The following is a 27,772-nucleotide window of genomic DNA, read 5'->3' as shown; positions in this document are numbered from 1 at the left end:
TATCTATCAATCTTTCTATCTATCATCTATCTATTTTTGTTTATCTATCTATCCATAAATACATTGCTGGATACAGTATATATTAACACAGTCTGCGTGCCTAATATAACTTCACAAGGTTCAGCACTTTTCTTGCTGCCATATTGTAGATGAAAATCTGGATTGTCATGACGATGTACAGTGGGGAAAAAAAGTATTTAGTCAGCCACCAATTGTGCAAGTTCTCCCACTTAAGAAGATGAGAGAGGCCTATAATTTTCATCATAGGTATACCTCAACTATGAGAGACAAAATGTGGAAACAAATCCAGACAATGACATTGTCTGATTTGGAAAGAATTTATTTGCAAATTATGGTGGAAAATAAGTATTTGGTCAATATCAAAAGTTCATCTCAATACTTTGTTATATATCCTTTGTTGGCAATGACAGAGGTCAAACGTTTTCTGTAAGTCTTCGCAAGGTTTTCACACACTGTTGCTGGTATGTTGGCCCATTCCTGCATGCAGATCTCCTCTAGAGCAGTGATGTTTTGGAGCTGTTGCTGGGCAACACGGACTTTCAACTCCCTCCATAGGTTTTCTAAGGGGTTGAGATCTGGAGACTTGCTAGGCCACTCCAGGACCTTGAAATGCTTCTTACAAAGCCACTCCTTTGTTGCCCGGGCGGTGTGTTTGGGATCATTGTCATGCTGAAAGACCCAGCCACGTTTCATCTTCAATGCCCTTGCTGATGGAAGGAGGTTTGCACTCAAAATCTCACGATACATGGCCCCATTCATTCTTTCATGTACATGGATCAGTCGTCCTGTTCCCTTTGCAGAGAAACAACCCTAAAGCATGATGTTGCCACCCCCCTGCTTCACAGTAGGTATGGTGTTCTCTCTCCTCCAAACACGAAAAGTTGTGTTTCTACCAAACAGTTCTACTTTGGTTTCATCTGACCATATGACATTCTCCCAATCTGCTTCTGGATCATCCAAATGCTCTCTAGCATACTTCAGACGGGCCCAGACATGTACTGGCTTAAGCAGGGGGACACGTCTGGCACTGCAGGATCTGAGTCCCTGGTGGCGTAGTGTGTTACTGATGGTAGCCTTTGTTACGTTGGTCCCAGCTCTCTGCAGGTCATTCACTAGGTCCCCCTGTGTGGTTCTGGGATGTTTGCTCACCATTCTTGTGATCATTTTGACCCCGCGGGGTGAGATCTTGCGTGGAGCCCCAGATCGAGGGAGATTATCAGTGGTCTTGTATGTCTTCCATTTTCTAATTATTGCTCCCACAGTTGATTTCTTCACACCAAGCTGCTTGCCTATTGCAGATTCAATCTTCCCAGCCTGGTGCAGGTCTACAATTTTGTTTCTGGTGTTCTTCGACAGCTCTTTGGTCTTCGCCATAGTGGAGTTTGGAGTGTGACTGTTTGAGGTTGTGGACAGGTGTCTTTTATACTGATAACAAGTTCAAACAGGTGCCATTAATACAGGTAATGAGTGGAGGACAGAGGAGCCTCTTAAAGAAGAAGATACAGGTCTGTGAGAGCCAGAAATCTTGCTTTTTGTAGGTGACCAAATACTTATTTTCCAAAATAATTTGCAAATAAATTCTTTCCAAATCAGACAATGTGATTGTCTGGATTTGTTTCCACATTTTGTCTCTCATAGTTGAGGTTTATCTATGATGCAAATTACAGGCCTCTCTCATCTTCTTAAGTGGGAGAACTTGCAAAATTGGTGGCTGACTAAATACTTTTTTTCCCCACTGTATGGACGTATGTGTCTTTTTTAAGGGGAGTTTTCAGCAAATTTATCTGTGTGTGTGTGTGTGTGTGTGTGTGTGTGTGTGTGTGTGTTTTAGTTACTTGTACTATGTTAGAAGGGTACAGAAACTCCTGAAATGTCAACTTTAAAAAATTAAAAAAATCATTCTGCTGAATTTTAAATTATATATATATAAACTCAAAATTCAGCACTCACAGGAATTTTATATTTTTAATTTATTCTGTATCTCACCTTTTGCTTATCCTTTTCATTTGCAGATTCCTTGCCGTTTTCTGCATGATGGAAAAGTGCTTCATGTTTCTTAGTGTGATCCATTAATTTTTTCTTGACCTGTAGAATGCCATACTTTAAAGGTCATATTCAAAATAAACTGTTAAAGATTTTTAGAAATATTAAGAAATATTATTTTTATATTGCTGCTACTTATATTTGCCACCCTATTCTACTTGTAGTTAAAATAAAAACTACACTGTTATAAATGAAATCTTTTAGGAAACCGGTAATAAATAACCACTGTATGTTCATTCAAAAATGTAAAATCAAATTACTGTTTATCATCCTATGCAATATTACTAAGAGAAATCAGTGAATAGTAAATCAATGAATAGTAGATCTTACTAGCTAATCTCTAAAAATGTACTATAACCACACTTAATTTGATTTTATTTTAATAATTTCCAAAGCCAAGTCAAATGTATTAATGCAACTCATAATATTGAGATAATAATAATTTGAATCTCTAGTTGCAGAGATAAGAAGATTATATTTTGCATGCCTTCCTCCCTAGCTTTGATATTGCTATTACAGTATTCAATGTACACTTTGGGGCCGATTTATGAAAGTGTGAGCGGACATGATACGATGTAGCGTATCATGTCCGCCACACATCGATAAATGCCGACAGCATTCGCATTTAAATGCCGCCCCCTGCAGATCTGCGGCCGCTAGCTGGGGGTGTCAATCAGCCCGATCATATAGGATCGGGCGGATTGATGTCCGCAGCCTCAAAACAGGTGGACAAGTTATGGAGCAGCAGTCTTTAAACCGCTGCTTCATAACTGTTGTTTCCGGTGAGCTTGGAGGCTCGCGCGGAAACAGGGGCATCAAGCTCCATTCGGAGCTTGATAATTCGGCCTCTTTAAATGAGAATATTTCAATTTTTGAGCTTTGGTCGTTCTTTAACCATTTTGAGGCTAACCTTTTTTTCAGAATACAGATTTATGAGCAGGTATGTTCTTTCCTAGTTTTGAAATGCAAATTTTCAAGAAACTTCTGAATCAAAGAGCCCATAATAGAAATTGCACCATAATTACTTATTGCATATCCAAAGTAAATTTCACTAATTTGTGGTTTTCTAGTCATATACATGTCACCTGCAGAGATGATATAGTTAGATATTAGGAAAATGAACTATATCAAGTCACGGGTATAAATGGTTAGAAACATACATTTGTGTCAAAGAAATACGCCCTGTTCCCTCCTTGTAATCATCACCATCGGTGGTGTGCTACAGGTTCCTGGTTTGTTCCAAGACATTGCCCATGTTGTGAACTATAAATATCTCCTGCACAAATCTGACAGAGTAAAATATAGGCTATTTAGGAACAATAAAATATAATATTAAAAAAATCTAATAGTTTTATACTCTGGGGCCGAATTATCAAGCTCCAAATGAAGCTTGATGCCCCTGTTTGTGTGCGAGCCCGCTACTCCATAACTGGTCCACCTGCTCTGAGGCTGCGAACATCAATCCGCTGGATCCTATACGATCGGGCTGATTGACACCCCCTGCTAGAGGACGATTGGCCACGAATCTGCAGGGGGTCGGCATTTATCGATATGTGGCGGCCATGATACACTACATCGTATCATGTCTGCTCGCACTTTCATAAATCGGCCCCTCTGTGGTTGTTCTTCAATTCTGTAGGACCAGGCATTAGAGAAATACTGTAGCTTTGATACAGAGTGATTAAATAAAAACTGACATTTGAACCACCTGTCAGTTGACTAAAAATGTTTGTGCCTCCAATGATCTGTTTCATTCTATATGTGTCATGTATTTTATGTATATAGAAAGAAATAAAAATACATGTTTTTCTCTTACACATTTATACTAGTAAACTGTGTCTAATATTAAACTAATACACCTAAATCTCACATTAGCATCTATGTGTCAGAACATTATCAATGTAGACCATTAACAAACCATTTTAAAGAAACAATATTTCCATATTGAATGCCATATTTAAAATATACTTGTCTCTTATTTGTAAAGCTACAATTACAAATAAATCATTTAATACCTTTATTTGTTGTTTCCAGTTGTGTAAAACAGAATTTGCCATCTTTTCAACTTCATTATCTAGCTTTGAAAACATAGATTATGAGTTAATTAGTTACTATTTTAAAATCAGGAATACAATAAAAACAATTAATAACTGAAACCTTAATGTTTAGATTTACATTGTACAATATTTTAAACAGAATTTCTTACAATATTATGTTTTTTTTGTTTGTTTGTTTGTTTTGTGTGCAGAATTAGGCTGATTTACCAAATGTCTGTCGGACCTGATCCAACAGTGTGGATCAGGTCCGACAAACATCGCTGAATGCGGAGAGCAATACGCTCTCCGTATTCAGCATTGCACCAGCAGCTCACAAGAGCTGCTGGTGCAACGCCGCCCCCTGCAGACTCGCGGCCAATCGGCCACCAGCAGGGAGGTGTCAATCAACCCGATCGTACTCGATCGGGTTGAATTGTGGCGATTCCTGTCCGCCTCATCAGAGCAGGTGGACAGGTTATGGAGCAGCAGTCTTTAGACCGCTGCTCCATAACTTGTGTTTCTGGCGAGTCTGAAGACTCGCCAGAAACACGGGCCCTCAAGTTCCATCCGGAGCTTGATAAATGGGCCTCTATGTTTTCTTGCCAGGCTTGTGAAGTCTTGTTCCACTCAACCATTAAATAAAGACATTGAACAAAGGGTACTGAGTTACCGGTGGTGCATAAGCAAACAGGGTTCAACACATATTACAGTAGATTTCGCTCAGTCTTTTCCTGCAAAACATCTGCTTTTAACAGTTCAGTGACATATGAGCTGTGGGGATGCTCAACACACCATTTAGGGCTCCATTTATGAAGCAGCAAGAGCTACTCCAGAGCCCTTGCGGGGCAAGTTCGCACATGCGAGCCTGTTTCCCACAATGTAAGAAGCAGCAGTCATTAGACCACTGCTTCTTACACATAAATATAACATTGTTCTCACTCCTGTGGAAAAATTATATTAGTTATACACAAACCAGCACTAATTAGCAAAAATGCAAGATTGCAAAAAGCACTGAGATAAGGGGCAATCTGCAGGGGCATAGATACAGGTAATTATAAAGGTAAATATTAATATAACAGTGTTGGTTTTGCAGAACTGAGGAATGGGTATTAAAGGGGTTATCTATTTTTTCAAACAATAACATTTTTAAAGTAGACTGTCCTTTTTAATCCTATATGAGGTGGAAGGTATGAAAGATGTTTGGCGGCATTGTAAATTAAAAAAAGTTAAAGAAAAATGCTTACAACCAGGGACATCCAGTGGGGAGACAGAAACAGGCACACATAGGGGTAAAAAAGATTGTTTTGAACATAACACAAATTGGGCAAAAACAATGATATTTTCAGCGTTCTAATATCTCTTTTTTTTGCCCTCTTGTTTGAAACTGAAATATACTTCTGAGTGTACAGTTGTCTAGAGCACTAATGGAAGCTGTGTGTGCCGGATACCAACATAAAAAGAATAAATGAATAGCAGAAGTAAATTAGAAAGTTTTTTGTTACAATTTACCAGCTTTTATGTCTTTAAATGGAAAAGTAAAAAAACTAAAACGTTTTATTAAATTATTTTCTTTGTAATTTTTTCCTGTGATCCCAGCTACATGTTTATACTTTATAGCAAAGTTGTCTACTGAATGCTATGTTATAATACATGATGATTAAAAGGTTATTGTGCATGTGCTTCAACAAAAATCACTGTTCTCCATTATGCTTCATCTCCCTGGCAAATCTGTGGCAAATCCGTTCCATAGTTAAGCTGTAAATATGACTACACTTTTTATAGCCCTGTTTGGATAAACTGTAAAATAAGATCTCATTTATAAATGATAAACTACCAAACAGACACCTAGATTATGAGTCTTGCATTAGGGTTAAAAAAGCAGCGTTGAGAGGTCCCAACGCTGCTTTTTAATGCCCACTGGTATTATGAGTCTAGCAGGTACAGGAGTACCGCTCACTTTTTTGGTCAGACTCGGAAATACCGCAAATCCACTTACGTCAATTGCATATCCTATATTTTCAATGGGACTTGCATAGCGCCGGTATTACGAGTCTGCCAAAAAGTGAGCGGTAAACCCTCTCATGTCAAGACTGGTACCGCATTTAAAAGTCAGTAGTTAAGAGTTTTACACTACAACGCCGTAGCATAAAACTCTTAACTAAAGTGCTAAAAAGTACACTAACACCCATAAACTACCTATTAACCCCTAAACCGAGGCCCCCCCCACATCGCAAACACTAAAAAAATGTTTTAACCCCTAATCTGCCGGCCCTAACATCACCAACACCAACCTACATTTATTAACCCCTAATCTGCTGCCCCCAACGTCGCCGCCACTATATTAAAGTTATTAACCCCTAAATCTAAGTCTAACCCTAACCCCCTAACTTAAATATAATTTAAATAAATCTAAATAAAATTACCACAAATCACTAAATTATTCCTATTTAAAGCTAAATACTTACCTATAAAATAAACCCTAAGATAGCTACAATATAACTAATAGTTACATTATAGCTATCTTAGGGTTTATTTTTATTTTACAGGCAACTTTGTATTTATTTTAACTAGGTACAATAGTCATTAAATAGTTATTAACTATTTAATAACTTCCTAGTTATAGTAAAGTAAATACAAATATACCTGTAAAATAAAACCTAACCTAAGTTACAATTACACCTAACACTATACTATAATTAAATAAATTAACTAAATTAAATACAATTAATTACGAGAAAAACCCCCCACTAAATTACAGAAAATAATATAATATAAAAATTATATATAATTTTTAAACTAATTACACCTACTCTAATCCCCCTAACAAAATAAAAAAGCCCCCCAAAATATAAAAAAGCCATACCCTACACTAAATTACAACTAGCCCTTAAAAGGGCCTTTTGCGGGGCATTGCCCCAAAGTAATCAGCTCTTTTACCTGTAAAAAAATACAATTCCCCCCCAACATTAAAACCCTCCACCCACACAACCAACCCTACTCTAAAACCCACCCAATCCCCCCTTAAAAAACCCTAACACTAACCCCCTGAAGATCACCCTACCGTGAGACGTCTTCACCTAACCGGGCACAAGTGGTCCTCCAGATGGGCAGAAGTCTTCATCCAAGCCGGGCAGAAGAGGTCCTCCAGATGGGCAGAAGTCTTCATCCAGACGGCATCTTCTATCTTCATCCATCCGGCACGGAGCGGGTCCATCTTCAAGACATCCGACGCGGAGCATCCTCTTCATCCGACGGCCGATGACTGAATGAAGGTTCCTTTAAGTGAAGTCATCCAAGATGGCGTCCCTTCAATTCCGATTGGCTGATAGAATTCTATCAGCCAATTGGAATTAAGGTAGGAAAAATCCTATTGGCTGATGCAATCAGCCAATAGGATTGAGCTTGCATTCTATTGGCTGATTGGAACAGCCAATAGAATGCGAGCTCAATCCTATTGGCTGATTGGATTAGCCAATAGGATTGAACTTCAATCCTATTGGCTGATTGCATCATCCAATAGGATTTTTCCTACCTTAATTCTGATTGGCTGATAGAATTCTATCAGCCAATCGGAATTGAAGGGACGCCATATTGGATGATGTCACTTAATGGAACCTTCATTCAGTCGTTGGCCGTCGGATGAAGAGGATGCTCTGCGTTGGATGTCTTGAAGATGGACCCACTCCGCGCCGGATGGATGAAGATAGAAGATGCCGTCTGGATGAAGACTTCTGCCTGTCTGGAGGACCTCCTCTGCCCAGCTTGGATGAAGACGTCTCATGGTAGGGTGATCTTCAGGGGGTTAGTGTTAGGTTTTTTTAAGGTGGGGATTGGGTGGGTTTTAGAGTAGGGTTGGTTGTGTGGGTGGTGGGTTTTAATGTTGGGGGGGATTGTATTTTTTTTTACAGGTAAAAGAGCTGATTACTTTGGGGTAATGCCCAGCAAAAGGCCCTTTTAAGGGCTATTTGTAATTTAGTGTAGGGTAGGGCTTTTTTTATTTTTGGGGGCTTTTTATTTTGTTAGGGGGATTAGAGTAGGTTTAATTAGTTTAAAAATCTTGTAATTATTTTATTATTTTCTGTAATTTAGTGCTTTAGTTTTTCGTACTTTAGATAACTTTTTTAAATTGTAATTAATTATATTTAGTTTAGGTAATTATTTTAATTATAGTGTAGTGTTAGGTGTAATTGTAACTTAGGTTAGGTTTTATTTTACAGGTAAATGTTTCTTTATTTTAACTAGGTAGTTATTAAATAGTTAATAACTATTTAATAACTATTCTATCTAGTTAAAATAAATACAAAGTTGCCTGTAAAATAAAAATAAAACCTAAGCTAGATACAATGTAACTATTAGTTATATTGTAGCTATCTTAGGGTTTATTTTATAGGTAAGTATATAGTTTTAAATAGGAATAATTTAGTGAATTCTAGTAATTTTATTTAGATTTATTTAAATTATATTTAAGTTAGGGGGGTTAGGGTTAGGGTTAGACTTAGGTTTATGGGTTAATAACTTTATTATAGTGGTGGCGCCGTTGGGGGTTAGGGGTTAATAAATATAATGTAGGTGTCTGTGATTTTGGGGGCAGCAGATTAGGGGTTCATAAGTATAGTGTATGTGGCGGCGGTGTCCAGAGCGGCAGATTAGGGGTAAATAATATAATGTAGGTATCAGCGATGTCACGGGTGGCAGATTAGGGGTTAATAAGTGTAAGATTAGGGGTGTTTAGACTCGGGGTTCATGTTAAGGTGTTAGGTGTAGACATTAAAATTATTTCCCCATAGCAATCAATGGGGCTGCGTTAGGAGCTGAACGCTGCTTTTTTGCAGGTGTTAGGTTTTTTTTCAGCCGGCTCTCCCCCATTGATTCCTATGGGGAAATTGTGCATGAGCACGTTTTTCCTGCTCACCGCTAACGTAAGCAGCACTGGTATTGAGGTGAGATGTGGAGCTAAATTTTGCTCTTCGCTCACTTTTTTGCGACTAACGCCGGGTTTGTAAAAACCCGTAATACCAGTGCTGTCTGTAAGTGAGCAGTGAGGGAAAACTGCTCGTTAGCACCACACCCCTGTTAACACAAAACTCGTAATCTAGGTGAGATTTTCTTAGTCACATTCTCCAATCTGAAATACATTCTTGTTCATTTCAAGTTTATATTGTATGTCCATTTTTTAAAGCTTACCCGGCTTGAAACTTGAACCTTCATCTCAGTCTTATAGAAAAGCTTTTTTGTAAAATCTTCCTGCATTAATCTGTGTGTGGCTCCCTTACAGTGAGGGAACACTTATATGGGCTTGATTTATCAAGCTAAGTCAGACAGGGGCGTACATATGTAACCCTGTCCTATGCAGCTCGCCTCTGGCAGACAGAATTCCGCTAGCGCCCCCTGTCCGCACACAGCCAATCCCACGAGGACAGGGGCTGTAAATCTCCCCGGTCAGACGATACCAGGGTGATTGAATATATCCTCTTAGGTGGAGAAGAGTGTATGAAGTGTCTGATGACTGCTGCTTGATAAATACAGACTGCAGGTTCTCGTGTGAGAACCTGCAGTTGTAGATGGGCGAAGGGCTTGATAAATCGAGCCCTCTAGTATGTCTCTGTAAAAAGGAAGTTAGTGGTCTGAGGCAGCAAATAAAGCATGTGTAGCATTCTGTAATGTTTAAAATTTGGAAACACTTTAAAAAACAAATGTAAAAAAAATATATAAAATGTATCTGCACTTCTGTCTCCAATGTAAAAATGTAAAATATATTGATTCTGTTTCTGATGTACTTTTTTTTTAAAACTGAACTCTAGAATTCAAAGTTAAAAAGACATTCAAATATAAATTTCTCATACTTAAGTGAATTAAGATGGATAATTTGTAAGTACTACATTTATCTAGCTGCAGTAGAGGATGTTTTGGAGCTGTTGACTGCTGACTGCTGCATCCAAACTTCTCTGTCACCTGATATGTAGCGGACTTAAGCGCATTCTTTCAGAATTATTGACAATCAATTGCTTGAGAGCAGGGGTGTGAATGTACAAGCAATTGCTTGTGCAATCCTAAATGCAAAGTTGATAAATGGGGGCCTTAATATGAATTGCCCCTAAATATAAAATGTTGACCTTGCCTAGCTGTACACATAAATGGGGCAATAATATCAATATTAAAACATTATCAAAGCATTTATCTACAATCATTCCTTTACATTTTATGCCAAACTTTGTAGAAATATTTCCTGATATGCTTTTCATCTGCAATATAATCTAGTCCAGGTTATTGCACACATCCATAAGAACCTTGATAACATTACAAGGAAATACAGTTGTTAGCTTTAACTTTACAAATTAGTTTTGAATTTGAATAGATTTATGCTGTTAAGTGTTTCCTTTTTTAATGTACAGTTTTTGTGTGGGTATCTTCTAGTTTAATGCCAGTCCTGGGAAAGCTGGGACTTTGGTATAATACTTAGATTTGTATTACCTACAGAGCTTTACCAAAGCTGTGCCAGATCAGAACAGCACTACAATGAAAAGGTTAATTGTAATATAACCACTGTTGTTTGATCCTTTAAACTTTACATAACATTTTGATAGATATATAAGCATTTGGTTTTTTTTTTATCGTACATTTTACATAATTACAAATGCATTTTGTTTAAAGTGAGAGTAAATCCTAGCATTTTTGTAAATGCTAGAATTTACCAGTGCAACAAATAAAGGGGACTTCAGTCATGAAGTATAAAACATTTTTGTAATTTTTTTTTTGCAATCACATTTAAATAGAGCAGTGAAAGAGACATGCAAGAGAAATACCAGTTTATATTTCACTGTGAAAACATGACAAGGTTTTTCTGGTCTGCAGACTCCAGATTCCTCCAACACTGCAACATAAAGCACACTTTATGAGCAGAAGACGGCTGTGAATATTAATGTATTTTAAATGATATCATGATATAAATCTGCCAGTGAACAAATGTTATCCAGCACACAGGACAATAGCTCAACTTTGAACCAAAATATTTCAGCTATGAGTTATAGGTTTAGAGCAGCAGACAAATATCAGGACACGTGTATAATTCAGTACCATAAATTAAGAATAATTGCTTACTTTTTTCCTTCTCTTGTCGTGCTCTTCCAAAACTTGATTTGTTGGCTTTATGGCTTCAGCCAGGATTGCAGTCCCTAGTTTTCTAAAACAAAATGTACACTTTAAGCAAGTGACAGATAAAAAAGTATTATTCCAAGGTCATTGTATAATGCAACACCTTCAAAGTGCTACTTATCATTTTGACCCTTTATACAACTTTGATATGATCTGCAGCAAAAATTCACTGTGTTTGGGTGGGAGTGAGTGGACGATAAGTGGAAGTTGGAGTGAAAAGGGAGTACCAGTAATGAAGTGAGCTAAAATATACAATATGTTTTTCTAGGAGTAAAGAATAAATAAATTACACATTCTTCCAAGGTCTTTATACTTTATTGAATTGTATAAAATCTACATTTTAGTTAAAGTTTCCAAACCTATGTAAAGAAAAGATATATACATAAGAAGATACAAACTGTGCATTGTTTTAGTGAAATAAATCACAGTTGACTTGCAGTGCAATATTTAAATTTATAGCAAATATATATACAATAAAGCATTGTAAATCTGTATTTACAATATACCTAGAAGTCAACAATGACCTGCTCCTTGCATCTTCTACCATCACCTCCTCCCATGCTAGTCTGCAGGACTTCTCTATTTGGAACGCACTTACTTGTGCTGTCTGACTTTCCCCTGATCTGTCCTCCTTTAAACACTCCCTAATTACATTTTTGTTCAAGGACGTCTACCACCCAACTTGGTAACACATAAATTCCACCCCTAATAATTGCCCTCATCTAACTTTGTATTAAGTTATTAACATCATTCTCACCCTTGCAGTCCCCACCTCCTGTTTCTCAGTCTCACCCTCCAACATTTCTAGATGATAAATTCCCATAAGAACAAAGCCCTCAATTCCTCCTGTATTGGTTTGATGTTTTGTCCTGTCTCTTAAAAATATTGTATCATCATTGTATGTTTATTTTTTGTACCCATGGACATCACTGTCTGCAGAAATTCCATCATATTGGAAAATGTCACCATATGAAATGCAAAAAAAAAATCTTTTTATTTTTGTTGGCCTAGATTTAGAGTTTGGCGTTAGCCGTGAAAACCAGCGTTAGAGGCTCCTAACGCTGGTTTTAGGCTACCGCCGGTATTTGGAGTCACTCAAAATAGGGTCTAACGCTCACTTTCCAGCCGCGACTTTTCCATACCGCAGATCCCCTTACGTAAATTGCGTATCCTATCTTTTCAATGGGATTTTTCTAACTCCGGTATTTAGAGTCGTTTCTGAAGTGAGCGTTAGACATCTAACGACAAAACTCCAGCCGCAGGAAAAAAGTCAGTAGTTAAGAGCTTTCTGGGCTAACGCCGGTTCATAAAGCTCTTAACTACTGTACTCTAAAGTACACTAACACCCATAAACTACCTATGTACCCCTAAACCGAGGTCCCCCCACATCGCTGACACTCGGCAAAAAAATTTTAACCCCTAATCTGCCGACCGCCACCTACGTTATCCTTATGTACCCCTAATCTGCTGCCCCTAACACCGACCCCTGTATTATTATTATTAACCCCTAATCTGCCCCCCTCAACGTCGCCTCCACCTGCCTACACTTATTAACCCCTAATCTGCCGACCGCAAAGCGCCGCCACCTACGTTATCCTTATGTACCCCTAATCTGCTGCCCCTAACACCGCCGACCCCTATATTATATTTATTAACCCCTAATCTGCCCCCCACAACGTCGCCTCCACCTGCCTACACTTATTAACCCCTAATCTGCCGACCGGACCTGAGCGCTACTATAATAAAGTTATTAACCCCTAATCCGCCTCACTAACCCTATCATAAATAGTATTAACCCCTAATCTGCCCTCCCTAACATCGCCGACACCTAACTTCAATTATTAACCCCTAATCTGCCGACCGAATCTCGCCGCTATTCTAATAAATGTATTAACCCCTAAAGCTAAGTCTAACCCTAATACTAACACCCCCTAAGTTAAATATAATTTAAATCTAACGAAATTAATTAACTCTTATTAAATAAATTATTCCAATTTAAAGCTAAATACTTACCTGTAAAATAAATCCTAATATAGCTACAATATAAATTATAATTATATTATAGCTATTTTAGGATTTATATTTATTTTACAGGTAACTTTGTATTTATTTTAACCAGGTACAATAGCTATTAAATAGTTAAGAACTATTTAATAGCTAAAATAGTTAAAATAATTACAAATTTACCTGTAAAAGAAATCCTAACCTAAGTTACAAATAAACCTAACACTAGACTATCAATAAATTAATTAAATAAACTACCTACAATTACCTACAATTAACCTAACACTACACTATCAATAAATTAATTAAATACAATTGCTACAAAGAAATACAATTAAATAAACTAGCTAAAGTACAAAAAATAAAAAAGAACTAAGTTACAAAAAATAAAAAAATATTTACAAACATAAGAAAAATATTACAACAATTTTAAACTAATTACACCTACTCTAAGCCCCCTAATAAAATAACAAAGCCCCCCAAAATAAAAAAATGCCCTACCCTATTCTAAATTACTAAAGTTCAAAGCTCTTTTACCTTACCAGCCCTGAACAGGGCCCTTTGCGGGTCATGCCCCAAGAAATTCAGCTCTTTTGCCTGTAAAAAAAAAACATACAATACCCCCCCCCAACATTACAACCCACCACCCACATACCCCTAATCTAACCCAAACCCCCCTTAAATAAACCTAACACTAAGCCCCTGAAGATCATCCTACCTTGTCTTCACCATACCAGGTTCACCGATCGGTCCAGAATAGCTCCTCCGATGTCCTGATCCAAGCCCAAGCGGGGGGCTGAAGAGGTCCATGATCCGGCTGAAGTCTTCATCCAAGCGGGCCAGAAGAGGTCTTCCATCCGATTGAAGTCTTCACCCAAGCAGCATCCATCCGGAGCGAAGCGGCAGCATCCTGAAGACCTCCACCGCGGAACATCCATCCTGGCCGACGACTGAACGACGAATGACGGTTCCTTTAAATGACGTCATCCAAGATGGCGTCCCTCGAATTCCGATTGGCTGATAGGATTCTATCAGCCAATTGGAATTAAGGTAGGAATATTCTGATTGGCTGATGGAATCAGCCAATCAGAATCAAGTTCAATCCGATTGGCTGATCCGATCAGCCAATCAGATTGAGCTCGCATTCTATTGGCTGTTCCGATCATTATTTAAGGGGGGTTTGGGTTAGATTAGGGGTATGTGGGTGGTGGGTTGTAATGTTGGGGGGGTATTGTATGTTTTTTTTTTACAGTCAAAAGAGCTGAATTTCTTGGGGCATGCCCCGCAAAGGGCCCTGTTCAGGGCTGGTAAGGTAAAAGAGCTTTGAACTTTAGTAATTTAGAATAGGGTAGGGCATTTTTTTATTTTGGGGGGCTTTGTTATTTTATTAGGGGGCTTAGAGTAGGTGTAATTAGTTTAAAATTGTTGTAATATTTTTCTTATGTTTGTAAATATTTTTTTATTTTTTGTAACTTAGTTCTTTTTTATTTTTTGTACTTTAGCTAGTTTATTTAATTGTATTTATTTGTAGCAATTGTATTTAATTAATTAATTTATTGATAGTGTAGTGTTAGGTTAATTGTAGGTAATTGTAGGTAGTTTATTTAATTAATTTATTGATAGTCTAGTGTTAGGTTTATTTGTAACTTAGGTTAGGATTTCTTTTACAGGTAAATTTGTAATTATTTTAACTATTTTAGCTATTAAATAGTTCTTAACTATTTAATAGCTATTGTACCTGGTTAAAATAAATACAAAGTTACCTGTAAAATAAATATAAATCCTAAAATAGCTATAATATAATTATAATTTATATTGTAGCTATATTAGGATTTATTTTACAGGTAAGTATTTAGCTTTAAATTGGAATATTTTATTTAATAAGAGTTAATTAATTTCGTTAGATTTAAATTATATTTAATTTAGGGGGGGTGTTAGTATTAGGGTTAGACTTAGCTTTAGGGGTTAATACATTTATTAGAAATCGGCGAGATTCGGTCGGCAGATTAGGGGTTAATAATTGAAGTTAGGTGTCGGCGATGTTAGGGAGGGCAGATTAGGGGTTAATACTATTTATGATAGGGTTAGTGAGGCGGATTAGGGGTTAATAACTTTATTATAGTAGCGCTCAGGTCCGGTCGGCAGATTAGGGGTTAATAAGTGTAGGCAGGTGGAGGCGACGTTGTGGGGGGCAGATTAGGGGTTAATAAATATAATATAGGGGTCGGCGGTGTTAGGGGCAGCAGATTAGGGGTACATAGGGATAATGTAAGTAGCGGCGGTTTACGGAGCGGCAGATTAGGGGTTAATAATAATATGCAGGGGTCAGCGATAGCGGGGGCGGCAGATTAGGGGTTAATAAGTGTAAGGTTAGGGGTGTTTAGACTCGGGGTACATGTTAGAGTGTTAAGTGCAGACGTAGGAAGGGTTACCGCATAGCAAACAATGGGGCTGCGTTAGGAGCTGAACGCGGCTTTTTTGCAGGTGTTTGGTTTTTTTTTCAGCTCAAACAGCCCCATTGTTTCCTATGGGGGAATCGTGCACGAGCACGTTTTTGAGGCTGGCCGCGTCCGTAAGCAACTCTGGTATCGAGAGTTGAAGCTGCGTTAAAAATGCTCTACGCTCCTTTTTTGGAGCCTAACGCAGCCTTTATGTGGACTCTCGATACCAGAGTTATTTTTATGGTGCGGCCAGAAAAAAGCCGGTGTTAGTTTTTCGGGTCGTTACCGACAAAACTCCAAATCTAGGCCTTTGTATTTTATAGGGGGGCTCTAAAATTGTCCCCTTCACCTTGTTAAACACTGCAAGAATGTGTACTTGGGGCAGATAATCACCATTACCATTTGCTACATATGGTCCCCTACTTATCAAGAAGTCATCTTACTTGCATTCAACGGCACCAATACGCTCGCCTAAGATCGCCTAACATCACTGCCGCGGACCTGAATACGTTCTCCAAATTTACAAAAAAAGCTTTGAAAAAGCCGTGCACCAAGTACGGGGCGATGAGCAGCGGACTGTTGTTAACTAACAGTCATCGATCTCGCTGCTCTTCAGCTTTTTCACAGCTTTATTGGTATACTGTCACTAAACACCGCCACTATACTACACTGATTCACTCCTATCCCACTGCTCACGGACCCCACCGCAACTAAATAAATTTCTAGCCCCTAAACCGCTGCTCCCGGAGCCCACCGCCACCTACATTATGTTATTAACCCCTAATCTGCTTCCCCCTACATTACATTTATTAACCCCTAATCTGCTGCCCCCAACGTCGCTGCCACTATTCTAAATGTATTAACCTCTAAATCTAAGTCTAACCCTAACACCCCCTAACTTAAATATAATTTAAATAAATCTAACTAAATTATTCCTATTTAAAACTAAATACTTACCTATAAAATAAACCCTAAGCTAGCTACAATATAACTAATAGTTACATTGAAGGGTGTATTGGGTGGGTTTTATTTTTAGGTTAGGGTTTGGGCCTGCAATAGAGCTAAATGCCCTTTTAAGGACAATGCCCATCCAAACGCCCTTTTCAGGGTAATGGGGAGCTTAGGTTTTTTTAGTTAGTAATTTATTTGGTGGGTTGATTGTGTGGGTGGTGGGTTTTAATGTTGGGGGGTTGTTTGTATTTTTTTTTACAGGTAAAAGAGCTGATTACTTTGGGGTAATGCCCCACAAAAGGCCCTTTTAAGAGCTATTGGTAGTGTATTGCAGGCTAGGGGGTTTTTTATTTTGGGGGGCTTTTTTTATTTTGATAGGGCTATTAGATTAGGTGTAATTAGTTTAAAGATCTGTAATTTGTTTTTTATCTTCTGTAATTTAGTGTTTGTGTGTTTGTAATTTAGCTAATTTAATTTAATTTATTTAATTGTATTTGATTCAGTTAATTTATTTAATTGTAGTGTAGTATTAGGTGTTATTGTAACTTAGGTTAGGTTTTATTTTACAGGTACTTTTGTATTTATTTTAGCTAGGTAGTTATTAAATAGTTAATAACTATTTAATAACTATTCTACCTAGTTAAAATAAATACAAACTTGCCTGTAAAATAAAAATAAAACCTAAGCTAGCTACAATGTAACTATTAGTTATATTGTAGCTATATTAGGGTTTATTTTGTAGGTAAGTATTTAGTTTTAAATAGGAATAATTTAGTTAATGATAGTAATTTTATTTAGATTTATTTAAATTATATTTCAATTAGTGGGTATTAGGGTTAGGGTTAGACTTAGGTTTAGGGGTTAATAAATTTAATATTGTGGCGGCGACGTTGGGGCCGGCAGATTAGGGGTTAATAAGTATAATGTAGGTGGCGGCGATATTGGGGATGGCAGATTAGGGGTTAATAAGTATAATGTAGGTGGCGACGGTGTAGGGGGGACGGCAGATTAGGGGTTAATAAGTATAATATAGGTGGCGGCGACGTTGGGGACGGCAGATTTGTGGTTAATAAGTATAATGTAGGTGTCGGGGAGGCAGATTAGGGGTGTTTAGACTCAGGGAACATGTTAGGGTGTTAGGTGTAAACGTAGCTTTTATTCTCCCATAGGAATCAATGAGATATCGGGCAGCAGCAAACTTGAGCTTTGCTGCTTTCAGACTCCCATTGATTCCTATGGCATCCGCCGGAATAGTGCCGAGCGTACCTGGTAGAAATTTGATAACTAGCAAAAGTAGTCAGATAGTGCCGAATTTGCATTCGGAACATCTGTAGTGACGTAAGCATCGATCTGTGTCGGATTGAGACCGGCGGATCGTATGTTACGTCACACAACTCTACTTTTGCCGGTCTGTAGGATTTGATAACTAAGGAGAATCAGGCTCGCCACAAATACGCTGCGGAATTCCAGCGTATTTGTGGTTGACGGCTTGATAAGTAGGCCTCATGGGCTCTGTAGAAGATTCTCTTGCTTGTCATCAGATATCACCTGGTGGGGCAAGTGATTACCATTTTGATCTGTGATCAGCTGCATCCAGGAGGAGTCTGACCTTTCCTGCTGAAGGTTAATTACATTTTTATAGTGATCACCTAAATCTGCAGGACTTCCTTGTGACCTGTGACATGAATGCAGTGATTTCACTGAGAGTTCTGCTTTCAGCCAATAATGGGGAACTATACATCAAACTCCTTACCTGACTTCTTTGTGGGGGTCTCCAGGATCCAGGTCAAAAGGCAGACCCCCAAAGAGAGTTTTAAATCAGTATTTGAGCATATTCTTCTTTTTAGTAATGTCTATTAACTGCAGTTATATGAAAATTGGTGTATATTGTGCCTTTAAAACACATGTATGTTCTCTACCCTACCACAATTTGTTCTTATGTAAAGTTTTAACAAATGATACAAAGAAAAGGAAGTATGTTTGATAAGAATAGTGAATGGGGACATTTTGTAAAATAGTATCTGAAAACACTATCTGGATCATGAAAGTATAATTTTGTACTTCAGTTTTCCTTTTAAGGGTGAAGGCTTAAAGATCAATTTGATTCTAAAGGACTAAACTCCCAACTTGTGAAAGGTTATACACCATTTATTTATGGATCTCAGATTTGCTAGTGAATTGAGGCTCTGCAGATTTCATCTCACAAGAATTGAGATTTTTATTCCCTCTAGCACAGGGGTGCACCAACTTTATTATATGGTGGGCAAGGCGCAGAATCACAGAATTGTCTGAGCGCCATATTACATTATATTCATACTAATGCTAAAGACAACATCTCAAAATTAAATTAGATTATAACAAAAAAAATGTGAAAATTTAAATAGAAAATTATTTACACTATGGCTTTTAACGCTGAAAAAAATGGCAATTTCAGCATAACGGCAGTTTTAGAAGCTCTCATCCTATTGGCAGTTTTGAACAGCCTATAGGATTTTAGAATTTAGGATTTTAGAAGCTCTCATCCTATTGGCTGATTTGGATTTGAAGAATCAAATCACCCAATAGGAATGCAAGGTACGCCATTTTGAAACGGCTACCTTGCATTGAAGCTTCAGTGTACAGCGGGGACCGTGTAAAGAGGATGCTCCACGCTGGATGTCTTTTCCGCTCTGCGACATCAGGATGAAGATAGAAGACGCCCTAGCGATGGATGAAGACTTCTTGCCACCTGGATATCCGGACTTCAGCAACGTGAGTAGATATTCTGGGGTTAGTTTTAGATTAGGGTATGGGCTTTTGAAAAAGAGCTAAATGCCTTTTTAAGGGCAATGCCCATACAAATGCCCCTTTAGGGGCAATGAGTAGCTTATGTTTTTTTTAGAGTTAGGTTTTTTTATTTTGGGGGTTGGTTGGGTGGTGGGTTTTACTGTTGGGGGGACTTTGTATTTTTTTTACAAGTAAAAGAGCTGTTTAACTTAGGGAATGCCCTACAAAAGGCCTTTTAAAGGGCTATTGGTAGTTTATTGTAGGCTAGGGGGTGTTTTATTTTTATAAGGCTATTAGATTAGGTGTAATTGTTTTTGTTTTTGATAATTTTGTTTATTATCTTTTTTTTACGCTTAGTGTTTTTATTTCTCATAATTTACTGTTTATTATTTTTTGTAATTTTACATTTTTTAATTTTTCTCGTAGTATTTTTTAAATTTGTAATTTAGATTTTTGAATTGGTAGTATTTTTTATTTTATTAGAATAGTGAGGTTAGGTTAATTTATAGTTTAATGTTACGTTTATTTTTTATTTCACAGGTAAGTTTTTATTTATTTAAATATAATTATACAGTAATTTTAATTTAATGTTAGGGGGGTGTTAGGTTAAGCGGTTAATAGTTTAATTTAGTGTTTTGTGATGTGGGGAGCCAGAGGTTTAGGGGTTATAAGGTTTATTTTGTTGCAGAGATGTGGGAGGCCGGATATTTAGGGGTTTATAACTTTATTATAGTGTCGGTGAGGGAGCGGCAGAATAGGGGTTAATAGCTTTATTATAGTGTCAGTGATGTATTGGAGCGGCGGATTAGAGGTTGATATATTTTATTAGTGTCAGCAATGTTGGGGAGCAGCGGAATAGGGGCTAATAACTTTTATTAGTGTGGGCGATGTTGGGAGCGGCAGATTAGTGGTTAATAACTTTATTTAGGTGTCGGCGATGTCAGGAGCGGCGGATTAGGGGTTAATCACTTTATTATATGTTGGCAATGTCGTGGGCCACAGATTAGGGGTGTTTAGACTTGGGGTTTATGTTAGGTTTAAACGTAACTTTTTTTCCCCTATAGACATCAATGGGTTTGCATTACGGAGATTTTTCATTCCGCACTTCAGGTGTTAGTTTTTTTTCTAACACTCTCTCCCCATTGATGTCTATGGGGGAAGTGTGCATGAGCATGTCAAAGCAGCACTTGGCTTTTGTGCGGTATGGAGCTTAACGCCACCATATCACACGCACAAGAAGGCTTTTCAGTAACTTGTAACGGCAGCGCTATGGAGGGTGAAATAACACAACTTTTTTGGCATTAGTTTCGCACCCTGTTTAGCGTAAAACTTGTAATCTAGGTGTATATTTTTATTTTCAAACAAATTGTATATACTGCTCAGATTGACAAAATCTGGTACCAACACACATGCTTAATTACTTAAAAGGGAAATGGGAAACTGCTTTTCTACTAACAAATCAGTTACATTACAACTGTTTTCTGCTCAGTGAATCAGGGGTCCCACTGGCCATAGTTTGGATAGCCCTGCTCTAGCCACATGTTTCTGTGTGTAACTACCAAGGTGTGATTGTGTCACAGATTGTCTGCAATACAGTAATAAAGAAACCATAGAGCTACTGAGTTGGGGATATCTCTTCAATTCATATTTTATCCTGTAGAGTTGAATCACAGTCTGCATCACTGTAAAGTTATCTATGAACATAATGTGCGGAATACTAGGTTGAATATTATTTGATTTTGTAACACTTACTTGTGCACTTCAGCTGTTGTCCTCATTTCTTCTGAAGCACACGTCCATGCATTATTAATACAACTAAATATGAAATATAAAGAACATTCATTTTTCATCTTAACTATCACACACAAAATATTCACCATATTAATAATGATATTTAATAAATGGAGGTAATTTTTCAGCAGTTCAGGACTCTCTAAAATCTGGTACGCAAACATGTCGGACAAGCTTTAGTAGATTTTAAATATTAAAGGGATATGAAACCCAATTTTTTTCTTTCATGATTCAGATAGAAAATGTAATTTAAACAACTTTCTAATTTACTTTTATTATCAAATTTTCTGTGGTTTCTTTTTATCCTTTGTTGCAGGAAGGTGAGTTCAGGAGTGTGCAAGTGTCTGCAGCATTATATAGCAACTGTTTTGCTACAATGTTATAAATTAGAAAGAGCACTAGATGGCAGCACTCTTTCCTATTATGTAGTGCTCCAGAAATGTGCATGTTACCTATCTAGGTATCTCTTTAACAAAAAATAACAAGAGAAGAAGCAAATTTATTAACAGAAGTAAATCAGAAACCTTTTTTTAAAATTGTATTCAATATCTGTATCATGAAAGAAACATTTTGGGTTTCATGTCCCTTTAAAGGAAAAAATAATAATAGAAACTATGGCGAAAAGAAGAGACAGCACAACCCCACATCAAGGTAGCAGTTTCCACAAATTTATTAAATACACAAAAGTAATGCACTTACAAACAGGCTAAAAAGTTATCGCATTGATCCCTTCATAGGGAAAGAGAAGTGGGTCCCAGTTCACTTAAAAGTCCTTCAGGTCACAGCTATATTGCTGCCGCTTCAATATTCTTCCAAACAGTCTTAGTACATTGGAGCCGTCCTTAGCTCCACCCCCAACGCGTTTCGTCTGCGCTCTCCAGACTTTTTCAAGAGGAAATGATGATGTTTAGCGCGCTCCTGTACGTTGCTATTTACATCCGGTCATCACTTCTGATTGGTTGCTCACTGACCGGATGTAAATAGCAACGTACAGGAGCGTGCTAAACATCATCATTTCCTCTTGAAAAAGTCTGGAGAGCGCAGACGAAACGCGTTGGGGGTGGAGCTAAGGACGGCTCCAATGTACTAAGACTGTTTGGAAGAAGTATTGAAGCGGCAGCAATATAGCTGTGACCTGAAGGACTTTTAAGTGAACTGGGACCCACTTCTCTTTCCCTATGAAGGGATCAATGCAATAACTTTTTAGCCTGTTTGTAAGTGCATTACTTTTGTGTATTTAATAAATTTGTGGAAACTGCTACCTTGATGTGGGGTTGCGCTGTCTCTTCTTTTCGCCATAGGATCTACAAATAAAGAGAGCGTTTGGAAACAAGCCTCTGGAAGTAGCTGCACCTCATTTTCTAAAGACAGTGATTAGGAGTTGGCATTACAAACTACCGCAACAATCATTATTCTATGTGAATACTCCTAAGGACACTCCCCTCTATTGGGCAATATCTATTCAGACAGATCAACTGCTTTTTAACCATTTTCTATTGCTTTTTAAGTATTTATATTTTTATGTATGAATTTATATTAATTTGCATGTACATTTCTCATTTAATATTTTATTGATGTGTAGTTGCTGCAGTATTAATTCAATCTTTTAGCTATTTCAACTTATTCTAATATCCCTCTTGCTTTAACACTACCATCCCACATCCACTTCTCTACCAAGCTGCGCTGTTAATACTTTCAGTGTGCTTAATAATAGAAACTACATTATTATTTTACAGGTTTTAGATATGACTGAAAACCTAACATTTCTAATAAAGATAATTATAATATTTTAAAATAGTAAAACAAAACATTGTCCCTATTATATCTAATGCTTCTGTCTTTAACTCTTTGGAAATATTTTTGCAGAAATATCTATAGAGTTGCTGGTAGCATGTTACAGATAAAACAATTATAAAAAAAAGATTGAAGAGGGAAAAAATTATGAAAACGCCCTTGCGCATTTTATTTATTATCTGATTTGAAGTATTATAGTCTGTATGTTTAGATTGTAAAAAATGTAATCCATTATTTTTGTCTAAAAACATCTAAAACATCTATAAACACCTACAGTCTTTATTTGTTTCTCACATTTTGACACAACACTCATACCTTCAGCCAAGGGGTTGTGTGTGTTATGTAAATATATATATATATATATATATATATATATATATATATATACAGTTTATATGTAAATTTGTGTCCTGCCCACAGCAAGCGGACTATACAATAGCCATAAATAGAACTTTAATGTCTTGTACAAGTGCCACATAATTGAATTCTTCCATATCACCTTGAAATGCTTTCATATACTGTATGTCTAAAAGGCAATTTCAAGACTTTATCAAGTGCCTTTAGGTGTTAAATTTGTGATCTTGTTGAAACAAAATTTATGATCAGCTAATAGAATGGAATCAACGCCTAAATGTTTTGAAAACATTTAACAGTTATTTTATTATTGCAATTTACAGATGTTAGCAAATAAATGGACAGATTTATCAAACAGTCAATCGGCCCCAATGCATCTGTTTCCGCGCAAGCCTTCAGGCTCACCGCTACTCCTTAACTCATACTCCTCCTCTGAGGTGACGGACAGCAATCCGCCTCATCGTGTAAGATCTGGTTGATTAGCTGCTTGCGGCCGATTAGCTGCAAATCTGCAGGGGGCGGCATTGCACATGCAGTTCACCATAACTGCTTTTGCAATGTTAAATGCCAACAGTGTATGCTGTCGGCATTCAGCGATGTCTGGAGGACATGATCTGCTACAGCGGATCATGTCCACCAAACATTGATAAATCGGCCCCTATGAGTTGTTCAGCTGAACACCCATAAAATTCCTGTTTTAGTCTTGTTTGCAAGTAAAATAAAATCAGCTTTTACTCTGATCCAAACAATTACGGTGTAGAACAATTTCATTATACCTAAAGGGACATAATACTAATATGCTACATCAATTGAAAGTGATGCAGAATAACTGTAAAAAACTGACATGAAAATATCACTTGAACATCTATATGTAAAAAGAGAAGATATTTTACCTCAAAATTTCTTCAGCTCTTCACAGTAAACACTCTGTTATCAGTTATACTTCAGGTACTGTTCAGCTGCAGGTAAAAAAAAATTGCCACAGGGCTATAATCAGCAGGGCTGAAGTCAGTCTTTGTTTTGCTGTGACCTCATGAAATTTTACTGAAATCTTGTGAGATTTCATAGTAAATTTTCTTAAACTGAATAGGGAAATGACATGATTGTGCTACACATGCCAGATGCAGGCTCTCCTGCAAGTCCTGGGACAAGCATCCTTATTGGCTGTTGAAAGTACTTATGATATTTTGAGGTGATATTTCTTCCTTTTTTACATAGAGATGTTTAGATTATATTTTCTAGTCAGCTTTTTACAGATATGCTGACTCACTTTCAAGTGCTTCAGCATTTGGGTATCATGTCCCTTTAAGTGTGCTGGAAGCACTCTGTATAAGCCTTTCTACAATTTTATAAGTCCCTATAAAGTCAATTTAATTTATCAACAGCAATGAGATTTATCAGTGATACAGTTCTTAATAAATACTTATGGCAAAATGTCGTCCCCCTTCTCTCACAAGTCCAGTCTCACGAGAGCAGGGCCTGTCAATCACCCCAAATGTTGCTTCTTACATGGAGCCCATGGAGCTGCTTAATACATGGAGCCCAATGTTCCCATTGGGATCATCAAATTATTTAGGAGTTAATCTTTTACAGATATTTTTGAAATCATAATCATTGGTGTGTAATATGTAGAACCCCTAATGCAGTATCACAATTTTTTTTTTTTTTATTTCAAAAAAAGGCTTTATTGAATGAACAATTGTAAATTTACAGCAATTTGGATCTACAGCGACTGGATTACATGAATTGTGCCTACACCAAACAAAATAGCTTTATCACAGTCTGTATAAACAACCGAGAAAGTTATACAATTTGATTGTTCATTATTAACATACAGATTACATGCTCAAAATGTTTTCCATGTATAATCTCATCGAGTTGCGAGTTTAGAAAGCTTGTAAAATTATTCACACCTTGGCTAACAGTGGTGTAGGTACGTAGACCTCTGTTCTTAACCTCAGTGAACAGAAAGTTAGTGCATGTATGGCTTACATTGTCCACTATAAGACCAGGGCACGAGAGAAGGTAAAGAGAAAGCTAGGGAGGAAAGGAGAAGGAGAAAGGGAGAATATTTTTTTTATAATATCTCCGGTGGGTAAATATCAGGTACCCATTAAATAGAGGTCCATCCCTACACTCCCCTGCCCTGCCATATCAATGTCATATACTCATGTGTCGCAAGTCTCCCAAGCCTAAGATAGTGAAATCTTTCCAGAAAGAGCAGGTCCCCGACCCCAGCCCTCCACTCCCCAACACTTGGCACTTGTAAGGACTTCCAGTATTTTGGGATGAGCCCCTTAGCACAGTTCAGCATCAATAGGAACAACTGACACTTTGTGTCTTCAGCTATTTTGAGCGTTTCATGATATATTAAATAGTTTGGATTGGGGTGTAATATGACCTTCAGAAGTCGACAACTCTTGCGGAAGACACTTTCCCAGAAGGGCTGGATACAAGGGCAATGCCACCATATGTGTAAGAGTGTTCCCTCCTTGCCACAACCCCTCCAACACTCCCCGCTCGTACGTGGGTATATTTTTTTTAATCTCTGTGGGGTCAGATACCACCTACTGAGAAATTTGAAGTGCATTTCCTTAAGTTTCACAGAGACCGAAGCTCTTCTTGCCTTGTCAAATATCAATAGCCATGTCTGGTCAGAGCATAACTGTCCTTCAGACCATTGATGAAATGATTCAGTTGCGCTACCCGGAACCAAGAGGAGAACATCGCATGGTCCCATTCAACAAGACCCTCTTGGGACTTAATCTTTCCTGATGGAAAACATTGGATATGGTTACTGAGGACAAGGGATATGAGGTGCCTGGATCATGCACTTTATTTGCTAAACTATTATCAGGATTTTCATGGACTGGAATGAAACCATGATGAAACCGTGCTGTGACACTGAGAAACGTGTTGCTGATGTTGTTTTAACTTTTTAATAAACTTTTGATGATTTGTTACATCACTGCTGCACTTTATTGTCTTTGGACCAATCACCCTTTGTGCTCCCTGTGGTTTTCACTACTTATCCACTGTGCCTTGGAGAGCATCAGCCACTGGTTCTGTCTACAACTGGAGAATATTGTGGGAACTACATTGCCCTTTTGGATCCCCTTTGCTGGGATAAGGATACGACCAGTTCCAGGTGCCTGGGAGTCTGCCGGGCTACTCTTTGGACCCGGTTTGCTTGCACTGCACATTGGTGCTCTTTACCACGTGAGTAGGCTATCTGTATACCTGCACTTCTACTCCCTGTTTGCTTTGACCTGCACTATGTAGCGCCCTCTGTCTCTTGTGTTATAGATGTTTCAATCTTGTGTCGGGGCAAAACACACCAGAGGAGCTGCCTGGGAAGTTTTCCTGGATACTGTCACTCTTCACAATCTTGTTTTTGGATAAGTTCAACCTGTTGTCTACCTGGACTCAATCTATTTCTAACTTTTAACGCATTTTTTTATTTTGATTTTTATCATCTCATTTTTTAATTAATTTATCTATTTTAGACAATTATTTTATTTGGACTTTTTTTTTATTTTTTTTTATTCTCTGATTTTTTATATTTATGGTTTTACAGTCTATCACTTGCCTTTTATTTATTTATATTTTTTACTGTGCCATTTATGCGTTATATTTTTGTTTACAAATTCATCACACTCTTTGGTATTATTTAAGATATTATTACTGATCATTATATTATTAAATTGTATTTATTTATATTGTTGAAGATATATCACTATATATATTATCATATATCCATCTATCCATATCATATACTATTGCATATCTATATATTCTTGAAAGCATACTTCATCATATATACTACTGTATATACTACTATTGTATATTTATCTATCTATATCATACACTACTATATACCTAGATATCTCGAAAGGATATTCTATTGCATATATTACTGAATTTATTTCAATTATATAATTATTCACTGTTCAATTTTTTGCACCTCTTATTGATACCTGCCTACTCTCTCCTGCCGGCTGTGTATCTGACCATACTATTTTAAGTGAAAAGTGCTTTGGGGTACACTAATGTTTAAGACTTCAGATTTAGTGGGATTAAGAAGGAAGTCTGAGATCTTCCCATATGCCTTGAAATTCTGCCAACGAGGCCCGGAGGGAGGAAGCAACGTCAGCAAGAGTCAACAGGACATCATCGGCACACATCGCCAACTTGTGCTCTATTCCTCCCACTGTGATGCCCCTGATGTCAGGGTTAGCTCTGATCTTGCATGTCATGACCTCCATGACAAGAGCAAAGAGCAAGGGTGAGAGAGGATAACCCTGTCTTGTTCCGTTGGTTATTAAAAAGGGCGTGGAAAAGATACCGTTGACCTGAACCTTAGCACTAGGGTTAGAGTATAGTGATAATACTCTGTGTATGAAATGTGGCCCAAAACCC

The 27,772-nt window shown here is 37.4% G+C and overlaps 1 protein-coding gene across 2 annotated transcripts in view; it reads right to left on the bottom strand.

Annotated features, from left to right (window-relative positions):
• The window catches only part of NOSTRIN (nitric oxide synthase trafficking), a 91,871-nt gene that overhangs the window by 40,588 nt on the left and 23,511 nt on the right, over nt 1-27,772 (bottom strand). For both annotated transcript variants that reach the window (XM_053698399.1, XM_053698398.1), the window contains exons 4-7: nt 21,167-21,229; nt 11,199-11,280; nt 4,080-4,142; nt 2,008-2,106 (exon numbers count right to left, since the gene is read on the bottom strand). In XM_053698399.1, coding sequence (XP_053554374.1) covers nt 2,008-2,106; nt 4,080-4,142; nt 11,199-11,280; nt 21,167-21,229 — 307 coding nt within the window. The remainder of the gene's footprint in view (nt 1-2,007; nt 2,107-4,079; nt 4,143-11,198; nt 11,281-21,166; nt 21,230-27,772) is intronic.

This window comes from Bombina bombina, chromosome 1, assembly GCF_027579735.1.
Source record: "Bombina bombina isolate aBomBom1 chromosome 1, aBomBom1.pri, whole genome shotgun sequence".
In the NCBI taxonomy this organism is placed as follows: Eukaryota; Metazoa; Chordata; class Amphibia; order Anura; family Bombinatoridae; genus Bombina; species Bombina bombina.
This window is presented reverse-complemented; position numbering and strand designations above follow the sequence as displayed.